The 21,322-nt window shown below is 40.6% G+C and overlaps 1 protein-coding gene across 1 annotated transcript in view; it reads left to right on the forward strand.

The window, feature by feature from the left end:
* The first annotated feature begins 799 nt into the window (after positions 1 to 799).
* Positions 800 to 21,322, forward strand: part of LOC23687468 (pyrokinin-1 receptor) — a 112,055-nt gene continuing 91,532 nt past the window's right edge. The window contains exon 1 of the mRNA XM_021838768.1: positions 800 to 1,647. Within this exon, the coding sequence (XP_021694460.1) occupies positions 1,236 to 1,647 (412 nt within the window). The 5' untranslated portion in view covers positions 800 to 1,235. The remainder of the gene's footprint in view (positions 1,648 to 21,322) is intronic.

Below are 21,322 nucleotides of genomic sequence, written 5' to 3' on the forward strand. Positions count from 1 at the left end.
GCAGCAATCAACGAACACACGAACGAATAGGGTTACCAGCAATTATTTGATTGATTTATTACTGTTTGGTGCACAACATTCAAAGTGATATTATGACGAATCTACAAAACATACAATGTTGCTCTCAAAGCAACTTTGGCAGCTAACAAGGTAATGCGTATTTTGTAGAAGAACTTTTTTAAAGGAACTTTCATTATCATATTAAATTTCATGAAAATACCTGAAAAAATGCTGATTTTTTCGTCACTTTTTGTAAACTTTTCATTATTTATGCATGTTAACCATTTTCTACAAAATTCATGTCGAAGAAGCTAAGAAAGATGAGGTCATAAGCTTTCGATTCGTGCGCAGAGATTGAATGTACGACTAATAGTTATTTAGATATGGAGCGTCAAAGATGAGAAAATTTAAAAACTTTAAATTGTGATTAATTTACTTAGCAGTCACTTGCGACCCTATGTTCCTTGGGCACTTTTTCATAACTCGTGAAGATCTATCTACCCTCAAAATTCTTAAAGTCCGGAACCAAACACCCTGTATAACAATGACGGTCGATACCTTCTCCTATGTATGTTTCGAAAACTTTTTAAAGAACTAATGGTAAAACAACGTAACGGGGCAGTCCTTGAAATATTGATAGTCAAATCACAGATACTGCTAAATAACTCGGTATAATATTTTGTAAAAATTTCATAACGAATAACAATGCTTTAGTTATGAAAATCAAATTGTACACAGCAAAAATTTAACCACGTTTAGTTCCTAGGAATTTCCATCGAAAGAAGAATAAAATTCTTATATTATCAAAGCGCATCATTCTAGACTGAAAAAGGATCATTGTTTGCGTTCGGTTCAGCAGATTGTACTTTGTAACTCACCACATTACAGTTGGTTACCCACGTGACCGACTGTTTGATATTGCTACAATTTTGTTACAAATTAAACAGTCATACCGAAAAGACACTTGATTTAATTAGTGTTTTTGACCAGAGAACATGTGAACTGAGCAATAATTTATAACAAGTGAAGTAGAAGCTGTACCAGTTTGATTGCTCGATTCAAATCATAAAACACGTAGGGCTTGCTGGCGATGTTGTGCATACTGATTCGGAGAATCGAAGAAATTTACTTTGATTCAGATGACTGAAAGTGTTGCTTTGTGACCGCAGTGTTTGAAACCAGCCCGAGTGGAGTTTCCAGGAAAGTGTTGAACCAGAAAAGTGCCAAACATTAAAATGGTTCAAGAAAGTAGTAGGCTTTACTACGAACGATTCACCTTCACCGCCGTCGAGCTCAATTTGCTGTTCACTAACATCACATCGCTTTCGTCGAGCAATTCAAGCGACAACATCACGGATCACACCTCGGATGTCTCGGTTTTGCCCAACAACGGTTTTGCGACGAATGGCATTTTCTATGTGAACGGAAGTGTCGCCAACCACAACATTCCAACCGAGCCGGATGATGTTCGTGACGCGTTGTGGATTGTGATTCCGATCAGCATTATATATTCAACCATCTTCGTGATTGGGGTCTTGGGAAATGTGATAACATGCTTCGTTATTTCCAAGAACAAATCTATGCACACGGCCACCAACTACTACCTATTCAGCTTGGCCATTTCGGATTTGCTGTTGCTTTTGACAGGTAATTAGTAATTGTATTGTACTGATTGTTGTTTCATTGATTCATAATGATTGTAATTGATGTCTAATGAGTAATACAGGTATGTTCCGTTTTTATCAACACGATCGGCAATTTTCAGTTGATAAAAACGGAACCGTGACAAAAACGGAATAATTTTCTTAGACAAAATATTTTACAAATTTTAAAACAAAATTGCAGTTTTGCCAGGATAATACACAATTTCATCATATAAATGCACAGTATTGATGTTTTGGAGCTGTGGTTGGTATTAAGATTGTTGATTCGTATAATATTATAATAATCATCGTATAATCAGTTTACGATATTGGGTCTGTAATCAATCAATATGATTATTTAATGCGATAGATCTTTAATAGTTTAAGTTTTGTTGGTTAGATATTCATTGTATTTAACATGGAATATGAAACCGATAATCACATAAATGTGCTTTACATAATGAGATGCGTCATATTTGTAAAAATAACTACAAGGAAGTGGGTCAAGCTGATAATTGTCTTTTTTCAAGAAAGATTTAACACGAATTAATTTCTTTTTCTTCTATCCATGCTTATCCTTTTGCTTTTTATAAGAACAGTAATCTGAAAAAAAAAGCCTTTCCTCAGTTGAGATGTAATGCCATACAGCAGTGGCGCGGGCAGTGGGTAGGACAGGTAGGACATGTACTACGCACGAAAACACCTGGGTAGGACAGTCAAAAGATTGTCCTACCCATGATTCAACAAAACAAAACACTATAGATCAGCAGAAACACTATCAACGTCGTAAGGTTTTGAATTGTATTCTCATGCCAAGTAAAGTAAATATGACATAGTCTGTGCATGACTTCCAAAAGTTCTGGCTCGTGAGAACAATAATTGAGAATATCTGTAATGAAAATCATGGGAAACTAACTGTAATAATTGCTACGAGAAACTTCTTTAACCATTAGAAAACTACCGGGTACCCCTGTTGGTTGAGTGAAAGTGGGATGGACCGCTGTGGAACGGCACGCAGAATCTTTCATTGTTTGAAAGAGATGACCAGAAACACGTTTCTAGGGTGACCAGATGTTCAAATTCAAAATGAACCCTGATGGTTTGCATGAGGTATCGTTCAAATTAAAAGGGGTGTACGGTAGAGCAATCCTCTATAGCATTTCTGAATTAATAAATTAATCAATAAATGATTTCTTAAATATATTTACGGCCAACCGTTTATATGTTCTGGGACAAATGGCCGTGAGCATTCCTGGAAATAATTATTTAGAAGTTTCTGGAACATACCTAGATTATTATCAGAAGATTGTTGAAAAATCCTTGGTAATGGGTTAATCTAATACCGGTCGCATTAAGTTATAAACAGCACGAGTGTGATGGTGTTAGCGATTTCTGAAAGTGCGATCTCTCTTGATATAATCTATTAAAGCATTGCTAAATCTCTTGACGATTTTCAGAAACAATTTTATTGAACTCCCACAGCACATTGTCTAGAAATTCCCGGTTGATCCAGAAATTTCTGGAAGTAATTCTTAGTTAATTCCTTAAAACATATTTGATCAAATCCCTGCTGATATTTTGTGACATCATTCATAGAAAGTATCTGCTCGAGGAAGCATTTTACAAGCATCTTCAGTTTCTTCTTAAAAAATTTGCGAATTGCCGGGTCTCTTCGGCGCAAAGAAAAAAACTACTCAAATTCACAGAATTTCTGCTGTTCATCCATTTGTTACTTAAAAATAAACGAGAAAATCAGACCAACCACGCTGGTAGTAATGCTAATAAATCTCTACATTTATCGGAAGGTCTTTAGAGTATCTATTTCAACCAAAATGGTCTCTAAAGTCTCTCATTTTCCTTATTCTGCTTGCATTGAATCCCGATGCAGAATTGTACAGGATCCGAAGAAATTTTCAGAGACTATAACGAGTTCAACAGGCTCTTCGAGAATTTCTTCTCAGATTTTCCGAGAAAGAGTTTTCGTCTTCCACAAGGTTCCCTTCAGAAGTTTTTCTACCATTTCTCCCAGAAATTATTTCAGCGATTTTTCAAAGGATACTTAGAAGAATTTCTTGAGAATTTGCTCCAGGAAATCCTTGAGAACTCCAAAGCTACTACCTCCAGTAATTTCCTCAGGTATTAGTTTGACTTTTTTTTCCAAAACTGTCCTAGAATATCCTTCACATATTTTTCACTAATCCTTCAACCGATTTATCCACTTGTTAGTCTTCAAGAAATCATGCAAGAATTTCTCCACTTGTTCATGAGTTTCAAAATTTCTTTAAGAGTCTAGGAGTTATTTCAGTTCAGTTATTTATGTGCATTAAGGGTGACTTCAAAATTTACCCATGTTTTTTAGAGGTTACTATATAAGTTTTTTTTTAATACCTCACAAATTTATCTCTCAGAAAAATTTCCTTGGCGTTTCCCTGGAGACATTTCTGAAAGAATTCATTTGAATGAACTTTCGTTTTGACCAAGAACCTTGGAGGATGTCCCAGGGCAATCGATGGATGAATCACTGATATAAAATGTTGGAAAAGTTATGACTTTCCTGAAAAACCCTCGATTTTTTTTTTTTAGGAATTCAGATGATTTCTGAAATATTTGAAGAGTCAAACTCTTATCTCCTGGCTCCTATGAGATTTCATTTCGTTTGTCCTACCCATGGTTCCGAACGTGGACGCGCCTCTGCCTTACAGACATTACATCCCAACTGTGGAAGAGCCTTTTTCTTGGCTTACTGTTCTTATAAACACTTCCGCAGTTATCAACTGAGAGATTTTTTTTTATTTTGCTAAGGTACATTTTGCACACATCCGATTGGTGATATGTTGCGATAGTTTTGCAACCTTAAATGAATATTTACGGTGTCCTGTAACTTTAATTGTCAAAATCTATTCTGTAGAATGATTGGGCAATTTTTCTTCACTACTTCGACTGGGATGCACTAATCGACATTCTAGAACAGCGCCACCTTTACTGTTTGCCGTTGAATCACGAATTGGCTAGCACTAACCTAAATAAAAATCCTACTATATTGTTTGGTAAAACGATGTTGAATACATTTATCAAGAACACAAAGTATACAAACCCCAGAACAAGCATAACCAAAATAGAACTTTTTGGTTAGAATCTGATTTGCTATGCTAAGGTTTATGAATAAGCGTAAGGTAGGGTATAAGCTCTTTATTAAACTTTTGGTCTCCACGAAGAGGTGCGTGTCCGCCCAAAAATCAAGATCCCAACAAATTTGAGATGGAAACGTGCGTGACGTGAGACGATTCAGTATCAACAGTTTCTCAAACTGTTAGCCATTAACCCTTTTCTATCTTCCCTGATGCAAACTTATTGTATGAAGATTCCAAATATTTCAATAGAATGTTTAGTTTTGCTGGACCTCTTCCCCCACCCTTGAAACAGGACCTAATCAATGGCTAATGCTATAATCTGTGTAATGTTATCGAGTTTGAGAGATGGAAGATAATGTAAAAAATATGACGGGATCGACAGTCTTATCAAAAATAAAATGAGCTCGATTCAGGGCTGTGCATTTTCGAAAGCATTTTGTGAAACACGAAGGCTTGGCTGCGTCGTCTCGATGGTGACGAACAACTGCGTCGCTTCGTTCTTCTTTCGCCACTCATTCGTTTCGTTACCTTATTGAAAGCAGCGAAATGAAAGAGTAAGAATTTCGTTTCATTTGATTTCATTGAAATCTATCAAAATGTTTCAAATTGGATTTTACATTTTTTGTAATAAATTAAGTTAGATAAAGTATGCCACCACGTCGTTCATTTGAATTTATCAGCTCCTAAAACTAAAGACTACCGATTGAAAGACTAGCTTGCTGCGGTGAGGCTCTGATAAATGACGCGCGACGCACAGGCAGCACGAAAGAAATGAAAGACTACGCTTGCTGCGATGAAAGGAAATGTTTGTCGGATTGAAACGAAACAGTAGAGTTTCAATCGAAAGGGAAGCTTGAGTCAGTCAGTTGGGGACTGAAAATACTTTCAATGAATTGAAAATGGACAGCCCTGGTTCCATGCCATTGCTTAAATATTGTTGAGTTCATTCTCATTAATATACGCCTATCACATTGACATAGAAAATTATATGATGCCATGTATATAACAATAAGGAGAGGTCTCTGCAACACGAATTCCAGACGATGCTAGCAGGCTTGATTATACTCCTGTACATCATCAGAGTTCAGTAACATACTCTAGAGCAGCGTGCTCCCGTTACCTTTTTCCGTGAAAAATACTAAGCAGAGAGGCATCGAAAAATCAGCGAGGAAAATGCAGAACAGAGCAAAATTCAATAACAAAAGTGCCATAACAACTCCGCGAGTGCTGTTTTGTTCGGGCGGGACACTCAAGAGTTCTTTCAAAGTGTGGGTAAATGTGACCTTAGCAGCAAGAGAGAAAGAGAATCAGAAAAAAATCTTCATACTTTTTTGCACTCTCATTCGAATCGTTTGAGGATCTGTGTTGAAAATGTTGAGTCCAATTTTAAATCCTCAATAAAACATCAAAATCGCCTCATTTTTGCATCGTAGAGGAGTTCTGTCAAGCCTGGTTGCTAGGACGTGGCCAGAGAAACTCTCGAATGTTGAAAGATGCATCAATCTTGTCCATCAGCCCATGCTAAATTTGAAAACTTCAATTAATTAGCGGATAGGAAGGAATCAAACCTTATTGAATCTTATATGACTTGACACCTACCATGTATCATAGGCAGGCTTCCGAATTCTCACTCACTCTCACGATAATGGATTTATCCCTCACAGCAATTTTCAGCGATCAGCTGCCTTGGGATTTTATCCGTCCACAAAACAAAGCGAAAATAGATAATTGCACATTTCCGCAGCTGCGAGAAGTTTGTTTTCTCTTTCTCCGATCCAAGGAGAATTTTTCCTGTATCCATCGCCACGAGCAGCAGTTGCTTTTATGCACCAAATTAACCACTCCTTTCGTCAAGTTGGTATGGTAGCATGGTTAGCGTGCACGCATCGCGGTTGTTTTTAGCAATGTTCTAGGTTCGAATCCCATCGCCGGCGCTAGTTTTTGTTTATTCACATAGTGATAATTCTCCGGAGCAGTTGGTGAGCGAAAATATGATGGAGTGAAAATCAAATTATCCACAGAGTGGAGTGATTTTCGGTTATCCACCATCGTAGCTCCAGGGAAAATTAGTGTGAGCGATAAAAGATGTTCACGCGAGGAAGCGAAAAAAGCATTCTCCTTACGTGCGAAAAATCGTAGATTTCGCATCATTGATACGAAAATTAAGAACCCTGATCATAGGTGATCAACGCCAACATAATGTCGAAAATTCAACCCTGAGGCTAATGAAAAACATTTAAATAGCTTCAAATAAGTTTTGAGTTTATATTCCAAGCATTTTAAAAAAATAAGAAAAAAAACATTTTTTGTGTTGATAAAAACGGAATAATTTGTTGACGAAATCGGAACGTGACAAAATCGGAACGTTGCAAAATCGGAGCGTGACAAAATCGGAACGTGATAAAAACGGAACATACCTGTATATGTAAATACAGATGGTTCTATATATTGAGGTTTGGCATGACCCATTTCTAATAAAGACGTGCCTCATTAGGAACATTCACGTAATGGATGTTTCTCGAAGAGTAGTTCCATAGAAGACTAGATGGCTTTAAAAAAACATAAGATAGCCAAACGTTCATAATGTTACACGTATAAAACAGGCGTAACAAATATAACAGTGGTTCACAACCTTTCCAGAGTTAAATCCTCTTTTAGGATTTCACAAATGTTTCGCGGCCCCTAGCACAAAATGTCAATTCTTCGAACATGAGTCCGTCAAGAATCTCCATCAATCCAGCAAAAATTTTGCCACAATCCATGAAGGTTTTTTTTATGTTTAATAACACTTAAATTTTACACATAATTGACATGACAACTCAGCTTTCAGCCGATTGACAATTTACAGTGAATTGGAGCTCCAAGTGAGCTTTTAGCTTCTTGAAGGAGGATGATTATAATCTGTTGAACAAAAAGGTCCTAGGTAACCAAAACTTCGTTTTCCGTAGTTTGTCCTCACTCTTGGACTCTGTAGGTGCTTGGATTGCCGGGTAAAATGGCTATGTGTTCTTCTTGACGAATGTCAGTGAGTAAGTCTTGTCGATTTGATAAACTGTATGTATGGATCAACTGTTGGTGTTTTTTTTTTTTTTTTAAAGGCACTCCGTGCTCGTGGCCACTACTGTGCCGGAATCAGTTTATCTGTAACTTCCTTACCGATACAGTTCTATTTTTAGCTAATCTATATTTACATCTGCTTTCACTCTCTTCTGCTCTTTTGCTCTCACATCGAGCAGGTAGGAGAGTGCACTGCTGTTGGTCCAATCGATTTCCATAAGCCATAGTCAATTGCTCTTGCGGTGGTTCGTTTTTGCCGTGTTCCTGAGTCGTTTGAGGCTAGCTGCCTGCGAAGTGGGTCAGTTTGTCTCAGTCACCATCTGATACTGACGGAGGATGGATGTGTTCCACTAAGCACGGTCCTCCGTGCGGCGTCTTCTGGTGGCTGGACGGGTTTTTTTTTTTTTTGGAGGGGCTGGGAATTGAATCCATGGCCTTCCGCTTATGAAGCGAAAGCGTTACCTCAAGGCTACGGACCCCCCTAACTGTTGGTGTTAAAGAGCATGAATAGGTAAAGTTGTTATTTTACGGAAACTATGACAAAAGGCCGAGGGACAAAAGGTCGAAAGGACAGAAGGTCGAAAGACAAAAGGTCGAAAGGACAAAAGGTCGAAAAACAAAAAAGGAGGGACAAAAGGTCGATTTTTTTTTCCAAGGAGGAAAAAATTCCCACCAAGCAAATCGTTTTCGACCATTTGTCCATAAACCTATTTTACTAGCTACAAAAAGAAGAGCAGATCACAGACAAACAGACGTAACACTTAGAACAAATCTCGATCAAAATCATAGTAACGAGGACATGTGCGCCCAATGCTAAAATTATTGTATTTGGCCGACGGGCCAACAGATGGCGGTAGTGTACAAACGTCAAACGCGAACAAAAACGATGCGAGCGCTGCGGGTGGCGGATTGGCCACCTACCATATTTTTGAATCGACCGTTAAAAAGGTGGTCGATGGACAATGATGAGAGTGTGACGTCTGTTTGTCTGTGAGCAGATCTTGCGTTATTGCTTATTGGGCTGTTTGGGCACGTCAGGAGTTAATCATCAATGTTTACTTCCTTTTCCCGATCAGCCTAGATAGCCGTGTAGTGTCGGTAGCGGTTGTTTCAATTGGCTAAGAATTAGGGCAAGTGTACCATTAGTGGTGCACCTAAGGGAAAACTGCTAAAACACTGTGTTAAGATCATGAAATATATGATTTTAACGTATCATTCGATAGATCTCAAATCCTTCTATCACTCAAATGTATAAAAATCACGATTCATTTGAAATTTCCCTGCAAAAAGCCTTGCACCAATAATAGGAACACTGTTCCTTTAGTGGAGGTATATTTTAAGGATGGTTCCTTTAGTGGCGCAAACCATTGATTTCTTATGGGACCCTCCACTATGGGTACTGATGCACCACTATAGGTGCAAAGGAGCAAAAAACTTAGGCAAAATAATTGTTTTAAATAGTTTAACGGTTAAATTTCATGAATATTATTCGATTACTTGTATCATTTTCGCATCGTACATAATACAAAAATATCACATAATCATTTATTAGCGCGAAACATGCCAAAACACACTACCTCCACTATTGGAGCTACCTCCACTAAGGGAGCGTTTGCCCTAACACTACGGACTGCCTGTTCCGGTGGTAAAAGTCCACCTAACAGGTGACCCCTTATTCATGTGGCTTTAAGCTTACCGTGCCTAAGAATGAATGGTTAGGGGGGTCTAAATAAAACCTAATTGCAAACGGAGCCTGTGGAGTACCAGGGCGCCCTCTACAGTATTATGCCCTTCCTGTGCTATCCGGAGCAATGGTGCAGGTGACCTTGTGTTACTCCGAGATAATCGGCTGCCCTTCTTCAGTCTCAAGCCTGAGGCTAAATAAGGGTGGGATTATTAATACGTTGTAATTTAGTTTAAATTTTCACCTCTATGGTTTCGCATTATGTGTATTACAGTCAGGTCTCCTATTAGACACATGGTTGGGGGGCGTAATAGGAATCTACGTTATAGGAGACCCAGGGCTTATGGGATTTCATCACTTTGGGGGTGTTGTTGAATATCTCGTATGCCAAAAGAGATAACACAGTACTGTCTTCGGCGAAGTTTCAATACTAAGTATGATCTACCTTTAGGAGTTGAGGATCATCCTTTTAGTTGAGAACTTGGCCGGTAGGGGCGCTTTTTCTGATTTGCACTATGTGAACCATGAGGGATAAGAATGCAAAATTTTGTAACATATGATATCTCTAGATCCTGATGTTTTCGAAGGTTGGTGTCTTCGGAAGAGTTGTTCAGTAGTTCAAGGGCTGACATGCGACGGTCATTCTGATACGGAATTACGCCACCAGGCGGCGCTAGTGAGCATTTTTGTTTGTGCATAGCTCAGCAGCCTGACCACTTAGAAAGATGGCGTCTTCGGCAGAGTTGCTCTGTATTACAAGAGCTAACATTATTTGTGCCGAAAGTTTCAAAATTTTGCCACAATGTTAGCCCTTGTGATACTGAGCAACTTTACCGAAGACGCCATCTTTGTAAGTGGTCAGGCTACTGAGCTATGCGCAAAACAAAAATTATTTGCTCACTAGCGCCGCCAAGTGGCAAAATGTCGAAATGTTCGTCATAAATAATGTTAGCCCTTGTGATACAGAGCAACTTTGCCGAAGACGCCATCGTTTTAAGTGGTCAGGCTACTAAGCTATGCGCAAAACAAAAATTCTTGGCTCACTAGCGCCGCCTAGTGGCAAAATTTCGAAAAATTCGGCTCAAATAATGTTAGCCCTTGTGATACTAAGCAACTTTGCTGAAGACGCCATCGTTCTAAGTGGTCTGGCAACAGAGCTACGCGCAAAACAAAAATTCTTGGCTCACTAGCACCGCCTAGTGGCAAAATTTCGAAACTTTCGGCTCAAATAATGTTAGCCCTTGTGATACTGAGCAACTTTGTCGAAGACGCCATCTTTCTAAGTGGTCAGGCTACTGAGCTATCCACGAAACAAAAATTATTTGCTCATTAGCGCCGCCTAGTGGCAAAATTTCGATTTTTTTGGCTCAAATAATGTTAGCCCTTGTGATACTGAGCAACTTTGCCGAAGACGCCATCTTTCTAAGTGGTCAGGCTACTGAGCTATGCGCAAAACAAAAATTTCATGCCCACTAGCGCCGCCTGGTGGCGTAATTCCGTATCAGAATGACCACCGCATGTCAGCCCTTGAGCTACTGAACAACTCTTCCGAAGATACCAACCTTCCAAAACATCAGGATCCAGAGATATCATATGTTACACAATTTTGCATTCTTATCCCTCATGGTTCATATAGTGCAAATCAGAAAAAGCGCCCCTACCGGCCAAGTTCTCAACTACTTAGCACTGAAACTTCGCCGAAGACAGTACTGTACTATCTCTTTTGGCATACGAGATATTCAACGACACCCCCAAAGTGATGAAATCCCATAAGCCCTGGGTCTCCTATAACGTCCTGGTGTGTCTTATAGGAGTGAGCGTAATAGGAGTGCACGTTATAGGAATGCGTTTAATAGGAGACCCGACTGTACACAGTGTAGTCTGTGCTTTTCGCCTTTGGCGACTTTTAAGAGATACCGATCTGGTTTTTTCGCTGCTGGTCTTTTTCGTTCTGAGATTGCGAAAAGCTTAATCCTGCCTAGTTTGGGTAGTGGCTACGGTTAGGATAGCTTAGTTAAACCAATCTTCAGCATAGAATATCAGCAACGATCAATCTTTGTAGACTCATGCAAATGGTACAGTTCAAATGGCGCAAAAACCTTAAGCCCTCAGTACACTGTTTGTCAAGTGTGCAAATTTTTCCGCACGCATAAACCAACATGCAAACATCGGTCTCAACAATGACAAAACATCTGAAGTGTCAAGTGGATATTGAAGTGTTAGTTTATGCGTGTGGAAAAATTTGCACACTTGGCAAAGAGTGTACTGAGGGCTTTAGTTTTGTGAACTTTTATTCTAGGTAACCTTGTGGACCCAGTTTTTGTTACTTTCAGAAACATGAAATGGCAAACTCGCGTAATACCTCGTGCATGCGTGCTCGTAAATAGCGCTGACGTTGCTACACTCATTTCTGAGTTAACAACCAGAGATGTATGTGCTGTCACAATTGATATTTCTGTTGGTGACCTCAATAGGAAATACGTCTTTCGTTTTGTGATGTATTTACCACATGATGAACCATCCCCAATGGATGATTTCAAACGAGTTGTTGTTCACTGCCTATGAAAAGGTCGTCTGCTGATTGTGGGCAGTGATGCTAATACTCATCACATCATCTGGAGCAGCTCAAATATCAATTTGAGAAGCTCCAGTCTGATGGAATGCTTAAGTAGTTCAAATCTTGGATTACTTATTTCAGGGAATCGTCCAATCTTCATGGTATCTGCTAGAGAAGAAGTGTTAGAGAAGAAGTGTCAGTCACGAGTTGACGAATTGGCATGTATCAGATTTTGAATCATTATCTGATCATCGCTACATCTCTATATGAACATACACGGGTAAAAATGCGGCACTCTAAAACAGGAGAAAGAGTCATGATTTCGGGAGGAAAGTGTGTTTTCATGTTATGAAAATACACCATGACCAAAAGTCATGAAATCATGAAGCATTTTACCGTAACGCCGGCTGTACGTTACGTTTTCAATTTTTAGCGAAGAAAAATGGCAATTAAAATTCTCAAATAATGAAGCATGTATGCTGGAACCATGAATAAAATTCATGGATTTTGTCATCTGTCATTTATGATTCCTATTTTTGATACGAAAAGTGGCAATTTCGGTCATGAAATCATGAAGCAGGATCTAATATCATGAACACAGGTCATGAAAACATAAGCACTTTTCATGTATTCAGATGCCTGTCATTTATGATCCCAATTTTGGTGCTGAAAAGTGGCAACTTGAGTCATGAAATCATGAAGCAGGATCCCTGAATCATGAACTCAGTTCATGAAAACGATACATTATACGTCAATTTAGATCCCAGTTTATATTTGCCATTGGTAAACAAATAAAACAAAGTTTTACTGCTTTTGTGCCGATAGTTTCGTAATAAACCGTGAAAACATTCCACAAAAGTCAACCTAACGAGTGTGACATCTTTAGCAGGAACGCGAACATTCGGTGGTTTGGTTTGTACGCAAAATGTTGTTTCGAGCATCAATTGAATTGGTAAATGGTCCCTGGGCTGGTGGATTGCATGAGTCATGGAACACTTCTTAACAACTCTTCGGATGTGGAAAGTGGAACTGGATCATCCAGCTGCCGAAGGCCTTTTGTGACCTGCTCTGTTATAGGACGTGGGGTATGCATCACTTCCGAACAGTAAAATCGCCGATGAGCTTGTCAAGCAAAATCTTCGCTCAAAGTGGAACATTGCCCGGTTCTGCAAAGTCAAGATTAAGTAAGTACATTGATTGTGTCGTGAAACAATGTTGGAACTCACGAGAATTTCACCAAGAATTTCATCGATATGATGACAAGGTTCCGAAGAATTTAAACTTTTTCAAAACAATTTTCTTTTATAATTTCACTAGCTAAGATCACCGATCGCCACGAGACACGTTGACTAAGGTAAAGAAAGTGACAGTTAGATTTGTGTAACGCCCTGAGCATACGAATTCTCGCATAATAATCACGATTTCATGACTTTTAGTCATGATATCATGAAACATAAAATTTTATGAAATCATGACTTTTTGTTCATGAATCCGGCAACGGATTTTTTTCCGTGTATGAATGTAAATTCGCAGACTTTGCATTTGTTATACTCCACAAACTGGGAATTGGTTGTGACCTTGCTTCAAGTGAATCCCACAATTGCTTGTCACTTTGTTCCTCACAACTCCCTTCGCGGGACGAGTTGACGTCTGGCTATTTGTAAAGGAATATGTAAGATAGTCAGGCTGCTTTTAAAGCTCTTGCTTCGGCCAACTCAAGGTCTAAGCTTGTTATCGCACGTCGAACTCAATTTGAGGAACTGAATTCAGTGAACTCTGTAAAACTTATATGGGTCCTTGCTATTCTTCCATTGCTGGGAATAAATTGGCTTATGAATTGGCCCGCATTATCACCTGATATGTAACTATCCAATCTTCGCGTAATTGCGATTCCAATTACCATCAGTGCACCAGTATCCGCTCATGTACATGAATTATTTTCTGACAATTCACCTAGTATGTGATATGAGTTGTACAAAATATCAGCCTGAAATAAGCACTTTTGAATTCCTGGTAATTTTTAGAAATTTTATTTTCCTCCCATACTGCCGTAAAATGCACACTTGGTATTCCATTTACTCAATGCCTACTTTTGTCGAATGTTACAAATATGCAGTTATGGGCAGTATAGCCACTAGACGATTTAAATCGACAAATTGAATTATACTGTGGACAATCTTTTGCGTATTTACTCAAATTACCTTACTTTTAAAACTCGTGAGCGGGCTACTGGAACATGAGCGGATACTGGTGCACTGATGGTACTTGGTTAACACTTATTAAGTGAAACTGATTTCAGAAACCTGAATCTTCAGGACATTCTGTTATTCTTAACCCGCTGTGGTAATGAGCTATAGGCTCTCTTTACGCTCATGCGTTTTGCAGTGTCCTTTTAAGGGCGCTGTTCGAACCCATTGTGGTATGGAGCTACATGCTCTCAATTCGCTTATGCGATTTTCCCTCTTCCAGGGACCCCACTCCTATTTCCTACCATCTTTCCCTTCCCTTTCCTCTCCCATCGGGTAGATGATGAAATAGGCTCAAATATGTGCCTCTGGAGCCGGCCTTCTGATACCTGATACCTGATACCCTTTTTTCCATAAACCTATTTTACTAGCTACAAAAAGAAGAACAGATCTTGCGTCGGATTTGTTTACGTACCGCAAAGTATTGGCTAAGGATCTTATCAAGAGTATTACTAGAGTATCTATCGTGGCACAAAATATTTAGGTATCTAACAAAATTTCGGATTTTCCGTTTTCTGGGATTTAATATTTTAGAAACCTGGGATTACCGGAATGAATAATCATTTCATTGAAAAGCAATAAATGTAATGCTAAACAATATCAATAATGCCAAAAACAAATTTTATTTGATAATGGAAACAACATAATGTAATAACGTCCACCGGTTCCCTACATCCGTACGTAGAGTGGTAAGGTGTCTGGTATAAACAGTACTTGGAAAATCTTCTTGGTTTCGTTGATACTCTTAAGGCGTGGTTCTCAGCTTTTTTGAAGCTACAGTTCTTTTAAAAGTTGTACAAACAACCCGCAGACCCCCAAAAATGGATGCTTTTGAAATCAATTTTCGTGTAAACCTACCAAAGAACTCAGAATGATTTATCAGAAATATCTAGGTACTCGAAACTTGGCAGGCGTACCAAAAATAACGTTTTTATATCACTACACATAATCTAAAGATTTGTTGTGATCATTTGGAGTAGTCCAGTAAGATTTTAATCAATAGTCTACCAAAAATCCTTTATGATAAAAAATTATGCGGGGTATAGAAGATAAAGAATTACTTAGGTACTTTCATAATTTGTTCTGACATTAGGAGTTTTCTCGGCCAAATTGTCTGAAACTCAGCAGTTCATTGTCTCGAGTTTCACAAGATTGTTCAATAAAAAATGATTTTTAAGTCATACAGTAAAATAAAACAACGTATTTAGTATTTTTTCATTAAAAACAATGTTTATGCTCCAAAAAAAAAGGCAATTGATATTGGAGAAGGGGCCCTGATCAGTACGACGTAACTTAGTCGCGATGCACTCACAAGAGCGCTGGACGGCACTGACGTTCATCTTCCGGATACAATTCCGGATTTTCGTGGTCAACTGCTTCGTATCCTTGGCCCATCAATATTGTTTGTACACTAGGGCACTGAGGGAGCCTAGAAAATCCTCAATGTGATGGCACTGGGGTAAGTTGGTCGGGTTCCTTTCATTCGGCACGTACGGCATTTCGTAAAACCGTACAACACGTTCGCTTGCTGTTTCGACGCCATTTTCTATTGAACTAACAGCACCCGAGAGAAAAGGAACATGTTACCCGTTTTTCGGAAGTCCAGAGAGCAATTCTATTGGAGCGAAAAAAATTACGCTCTTTACATTAATTACAGAGAGGTGTTGGAATCATTTTCATTTTTTCAATGCATACCCGTTAGTTTCACAAGATTTGAAAGATTTGCTCAAAATCAGAAATCCAGAAGACCTCGCTGATCGGCTTCTCAGAAGCAACTTATTGGCCGTAGGATGAATCCTTTGAAAATTTCTCCAAGAATTATTATTATTAGCTTTATCAAGGAGATTTTCAGCCCATTACCGTTGTTACAAGGATTTCAACTTTTTTAAATTGCACCATGTGATAGAATATTCAAATATTCAAATAGCATATGCAGTCAAAATCATTAGGCAGTTCGACGTAGCTACATGTTACGGTCGTAAAAACATGGCGTGAAGAAGTTGCAACAAAATTGGGATTATTGTGTACGATTATATGCATAGATGAGCGTCTTTTTAATCCACGAAGCCCGGACCATGTGACTGTGCTCGAGTCTCCCGCTGCTGAGTTGTGGTCGAGTAGCTAATGTTTCAAATTCTATATAAAATTGTCAAGTAGATAGTTGAAATTTACCAATGATTACTTTTACAAAAATCAGCCGAAAATTTGACAAAAAACCTTGAGATAGATTCGAGCCAATTACGCGGTTTGAATAGAAACAGCGAAGGAGTTCAATTGTTCATCAATCAAACCCTGGTATAGTGTCTGGGTGTTTTTTTTATTTGATAGTATTTTGATCTAGTTGTTTTATCAAATCGATAAGTTCCGATATCAAAATAAACTAATAAATATAATTCGTCATTTCAAAAGCTTGCAGAACTTTTTTCTGATACCATTACAAAACGCTTGGTCTAGTCTGAATACTCGAGCAGAAAAAAATAACTACTGAATACCAAATTGAGGTATTCCATACCAGGTAATTTTCAATACTTACATCCTGAATGAGGTATGAATGAGCCCTGCATAAGAGGTAAAATACCTCAAATAATATCTTCTGCATATTCTACAAATACCAAGCTGATAATTAGATCAGGTATGGTAATACCTGGCGCGGTAAATGGCTGGGCATGGCGTACCATTGGTACCTCGCGTACCTGCAGGAATAAAATAGACCCCTTTGTGCGGTCCTTAGCCTCTTGCCCAGCAACTCCTATCCCTACCTCCTCGTGGTACTGGCCGGGATACGAGTAACCTTGGGGAAGATCGGGTAACCAACCCCCGGTGGGAACTTTGGTCGTATGCTGACAGGGAAGGGGGGGTTTGCTTTTGCAAGCCTGGAGCGTCTGTACTCCACGTTAGGAGCGGCTCACAACAGCGTCTGTTCCCCATGTCAGGGGCGGCTGATCATCGTCCGAGTGCCAGAGAAGGACTCTAAGCTAAACTGCGCACTATGGCCCTCCGAACATTTAGGGGGAATGGTCCTCCGGAAATCTAGGGGGTTGGTGTCAGGCCCTGCGAGCCAGCCGTAAAAACACATCAGCACAGGAACGTCAACGAGAGAATACGGACCGGAACAATCGGCAAAGACCACAGCGACGAAAATGGACTAGCGATTGGAAACTCGGTACGTGGAACTGCAAATCTCTCAACTTCATTGGAAGTACTCGCATACTCTCCGATGTACTGAAGACCCGCGGTTTCGACATCGTAGCGCTGCAGGAGGTGTGCTGGACAGGAGCATTGGTGCGAACGTTTAGAGGTAATCATACCATCTACCAGAGCTGCGGCAACACACGCGAGCTGGGAACAGCTTTTATAGTGATGGGTGATATGCAAAGGCGCGTGATCGGGTGGTGGCCGATCAATGAACGAATGTGCAAGTTAAGAATCAAAGGCCGATTCTTTAACTTCAGCATAATCAACGTGCATAGCCCACACTCCGGAAGCACTGATGATGACAAGGACGCATTTTACGCGCAGCTCGAACGCGAGTACGACCGCTGCCCAAGCCACGACGTCAAGATCATCATAGGAGATTTGAATGCTCAGGTTGGCCAGGAGGAGGAGTTCAGACCGACGATTGGAAAGTTCAGCGCCCACCGGCTGACGAACGAGAACGGCCTACGACTGATAGATTTTGCCGCCTCCAAGAACATGGCCATTCGTAGCACCTATTTCCAGCACAGCCTCCCGTATCGGTACACCTGGAGATCACATCAGCAGACAGAATCGCAAATCGACCACGTTTTGATCGATGGACGGCACTTCTCCGACATAACCGACGTCAGAACCTATCGTGGCGCCAACATTGACTCCGACCACTACCTGGTGATGGTGAAACTGCGCCCAAAACTATCCGTCATCAACAATGTACGGTACCGACGCCCGCCCCGGTACAATCTCGAGCGGCTGAAACAACCGGATGTTGCCAATGCGTACGCGCAGCATCTTGAGGCAGCGTTGCCGGATGAGGGCGAGCTCGATAGGGCCCCTCTTGAGGACTGCTGGAGGACAGTCAAAGCAGCCATTAACGACGCTGCCGAAAGCGTTGTCGGATATGTGGAACGGAGCTCAAGAAACGATTGGTTCGACGAGGAGTGCCAAGAGGTTTTAGAGGAGAAGAATGCAGCGCGGGCTGCAATGCTGCAGCATGGTACGCGGCAAAACGTGGAACGATACAGACTGAAGCGGAAACAGCAAACCTGCCTATTCCGGGACAAAAAGCGCCGCCTGGAAGAAGTGGAATGCCAAGAGATGGAGTTGCTGTACCGTTCTCAAGAAACGCGGAAGTTCTATCAGAAGCTCAACACATCCCGCAAAGGCTTCGTGCCGCGAGCTGAGATGTGCCGGGATAAGGATGGGAGCATCTTGACGGACGGACGCGAGGTGATCGAAAGGTGGAAGCAGCACTACGATGAACACCTGAATGGCGCAGAGAACACAGGCACAGAAGGTCAGGACAGCGAAGGCGATGGCTACGTCAGCACAGCGGATAGCGGAAATCAACCAGCTCCCACGATGGGGGAAGTTAAGGATGCCATTCAACAGCTCAAGAACAACAAAGCCGCTGGCAAGGATGGTATCGGAGCCGAACTCATCAAGATGGGCCCGGACAGGTTGGCCGCTTGTCTGCATCGGCTGATAGTCAGAATCTGGGAAACGGAACAGCTACCGGAGGAGTGGAAGCAAGGCGTTATATGCCCTATCTACAAAAAGGGCGACAAACTGGAGTGTGAAAATTATCGCGCAATCACCATCCTAAACGCCGCCTATAAAGTGCTATCCCAGATTCTCTTCCGTCGTCTATCACCTATAGCAAACGAGTTCGTGGGAAGTTATCAAGCAGGTTTCATCGACGGCCGCTCGACAACGGACCAGATCTTTTCCGTGCGGCAAATCCTCCAGAAATGCCGTGAGTACCAGGTCCCTACGCACCATTTGTTCATCGATTTCAAGGCGGCATACGATAGTATCGACCGCATAGAGCTATGGAAAATCATGGACGAGAACAGCTTTCCCGGGAAGCTCACAAGATTGATCAGAGCAACGATGGACGGTGTGCAAAACTGCGTGAAGATCTCGGGCGAACACTCCAGTTCGTTCGAGTCTCGGCGGGGACTACGACAGGGCGATGGACTTTCGTGCCTGTTGTTCAATATTGCGCTTGAAGGTGTCATGCGGAGAGCCGGACTTAACAGTCGAGGCACGATTTTCACGAGATCCGGACAATTTGTTTGCTTCGCGGACGACATGGATATTATTGGGAGAAAATTTGAAACGGTGGCAGATTTGTTCACCCGCCTGAAACGCGAAGCAACAAGAGTCGGGCTAATGGTGAATGCGTCGAAAACAAAGTACATGCTGGTTGGCGGAACTGAGCGCGACAGGACCCGCCTAGGAAGCAGTGTTACGATAGACGAGGATACCTTCGAGGTGGTGGACGAGTTCGTCTACCTCGGATCCTTGTTGACGGCTGACAACAATGTTAGTCGGGAAATACGAAGGCGCATCATCAGCGGAAGTCGTGCCTACTATGGGCTCCAGAAGAAACTGCGGTCAAGAAAGATTCACCCCCGCACCAAATGCACGATGTACAAAACGCTCATAAGACCGGTAGTCCTCTATGGGCATGAGGCGTGGACTATGCTCGAGGAGGACTTGCAAGCTCTTGGGGTTTTCGAACGCCGAGTGCTAAGGACGATCTTCGGCGGCGTGCAGGAGAACGGCGTGTGGCGGCGAAGGATGAACCACGAGCTCGCTCAACTCTACGGCGAACCCAGTATCGTGAAGGTAGCTAAAGCTGGAAGGATACGCTGGGCAGGGCATGTTGCAAGAATGCCGGACAACAACCCTGTAAAGATGGTGTTCGCCACGAATCCGGTCGGAACAAGAAGGCGTGGGGCGCAGCGAGCTAGGTGGATTGATCAGGTACACCAGGACCTGGAGAGCGTGGGTCACAGTCGAGGATGGAGAGAAGCGGCCATGAACCGAGGGAATTGGCGAAATATTGTTGGCGAGGCTTTATCAAGATAATTGATGTAAAGCCAAATAAGTAAGTAAGTATGGTAATACCTAAATAATACGTGATGGATTTACATATAAAAGTGATTTTTTTCCATAATAGTTCAATACCTCAATTTGGCAAAGAAAGCTCTCAGCTAATAACTGTGGAAGTGCTCTTAAAACACTAAGCTGAGAAAGCCGGCTCTGTCCCAGTTGGGACGTTAATGCCAAGAAGAAGAAGAATTTCAATACCTGCAGCAATCTTCAATACCTATCGAATACCAAAATGAAGTAATTTTGATTGTTTTAAACATTTTTTTTCAAATACCATTGCAATACCAAATTGAAGTATTGACAATTGAACAAAACCCAATTGAGGGATTCCACGGAGGCATGCAAGTCGATTCTGATCGACCATTTCAAAAATATCTGAAACTTTGCACAGTTTTTCAGTTCCATCTAAATCGTCATTTTCCGATATCAAATCTTCAAGTTGAGTCACGACTAACTTTTCAAAAGGATGTATGTGAAAATGGTTCAAAAATATTCAAAAAGCTGCACAGCAAAAACGGTTCGTTCGATTGATAGACAACTAAAGAAACAAAGTTAGACAACTAAATAAAGATTCCAAAAAAAATACACACAGTAAAAAAAAAATTTTTTTGCATTAAAAAACATCATTTTTGTCACAAAAACTCAAATATCTCAAAACCCTATCGGAATACCAGGGAGGGAAAACGGTCCATTATATTAACTATCTACCATAAAAATATGGTGATGGTAAGCCAATAAACAAAAAAGTTATGACATTTCAAATATTTCACAAATTTGACACTTAGTGAAATTTTTTTTTTTTCATTGTTAATTTTTTTTAGGATCGCAGTTTGTTGCTGATTTTTTTGTTAAGGGTACCACATGAGGTTAACAAGTTGTTTTCATGATATTTTATTTAATTATTCATA

The sequence above is a fragment of the Aedes aegypti genome, chromosome 1, assembly GCF_002204515.2.
Source record: "Aedes aegypti strain LVP_AGWG chromosome 1, AaegL5.0 Primary Assembly, whole genome shotgun sequence".
In the NCBI taxonomy this organism is placed as follows: domain Eukaryota; kingdom Metazoa; phylum Arthropoda; class Insecta; order Diptera; family Culicidae; genus Aedes; species Aedes aegypti.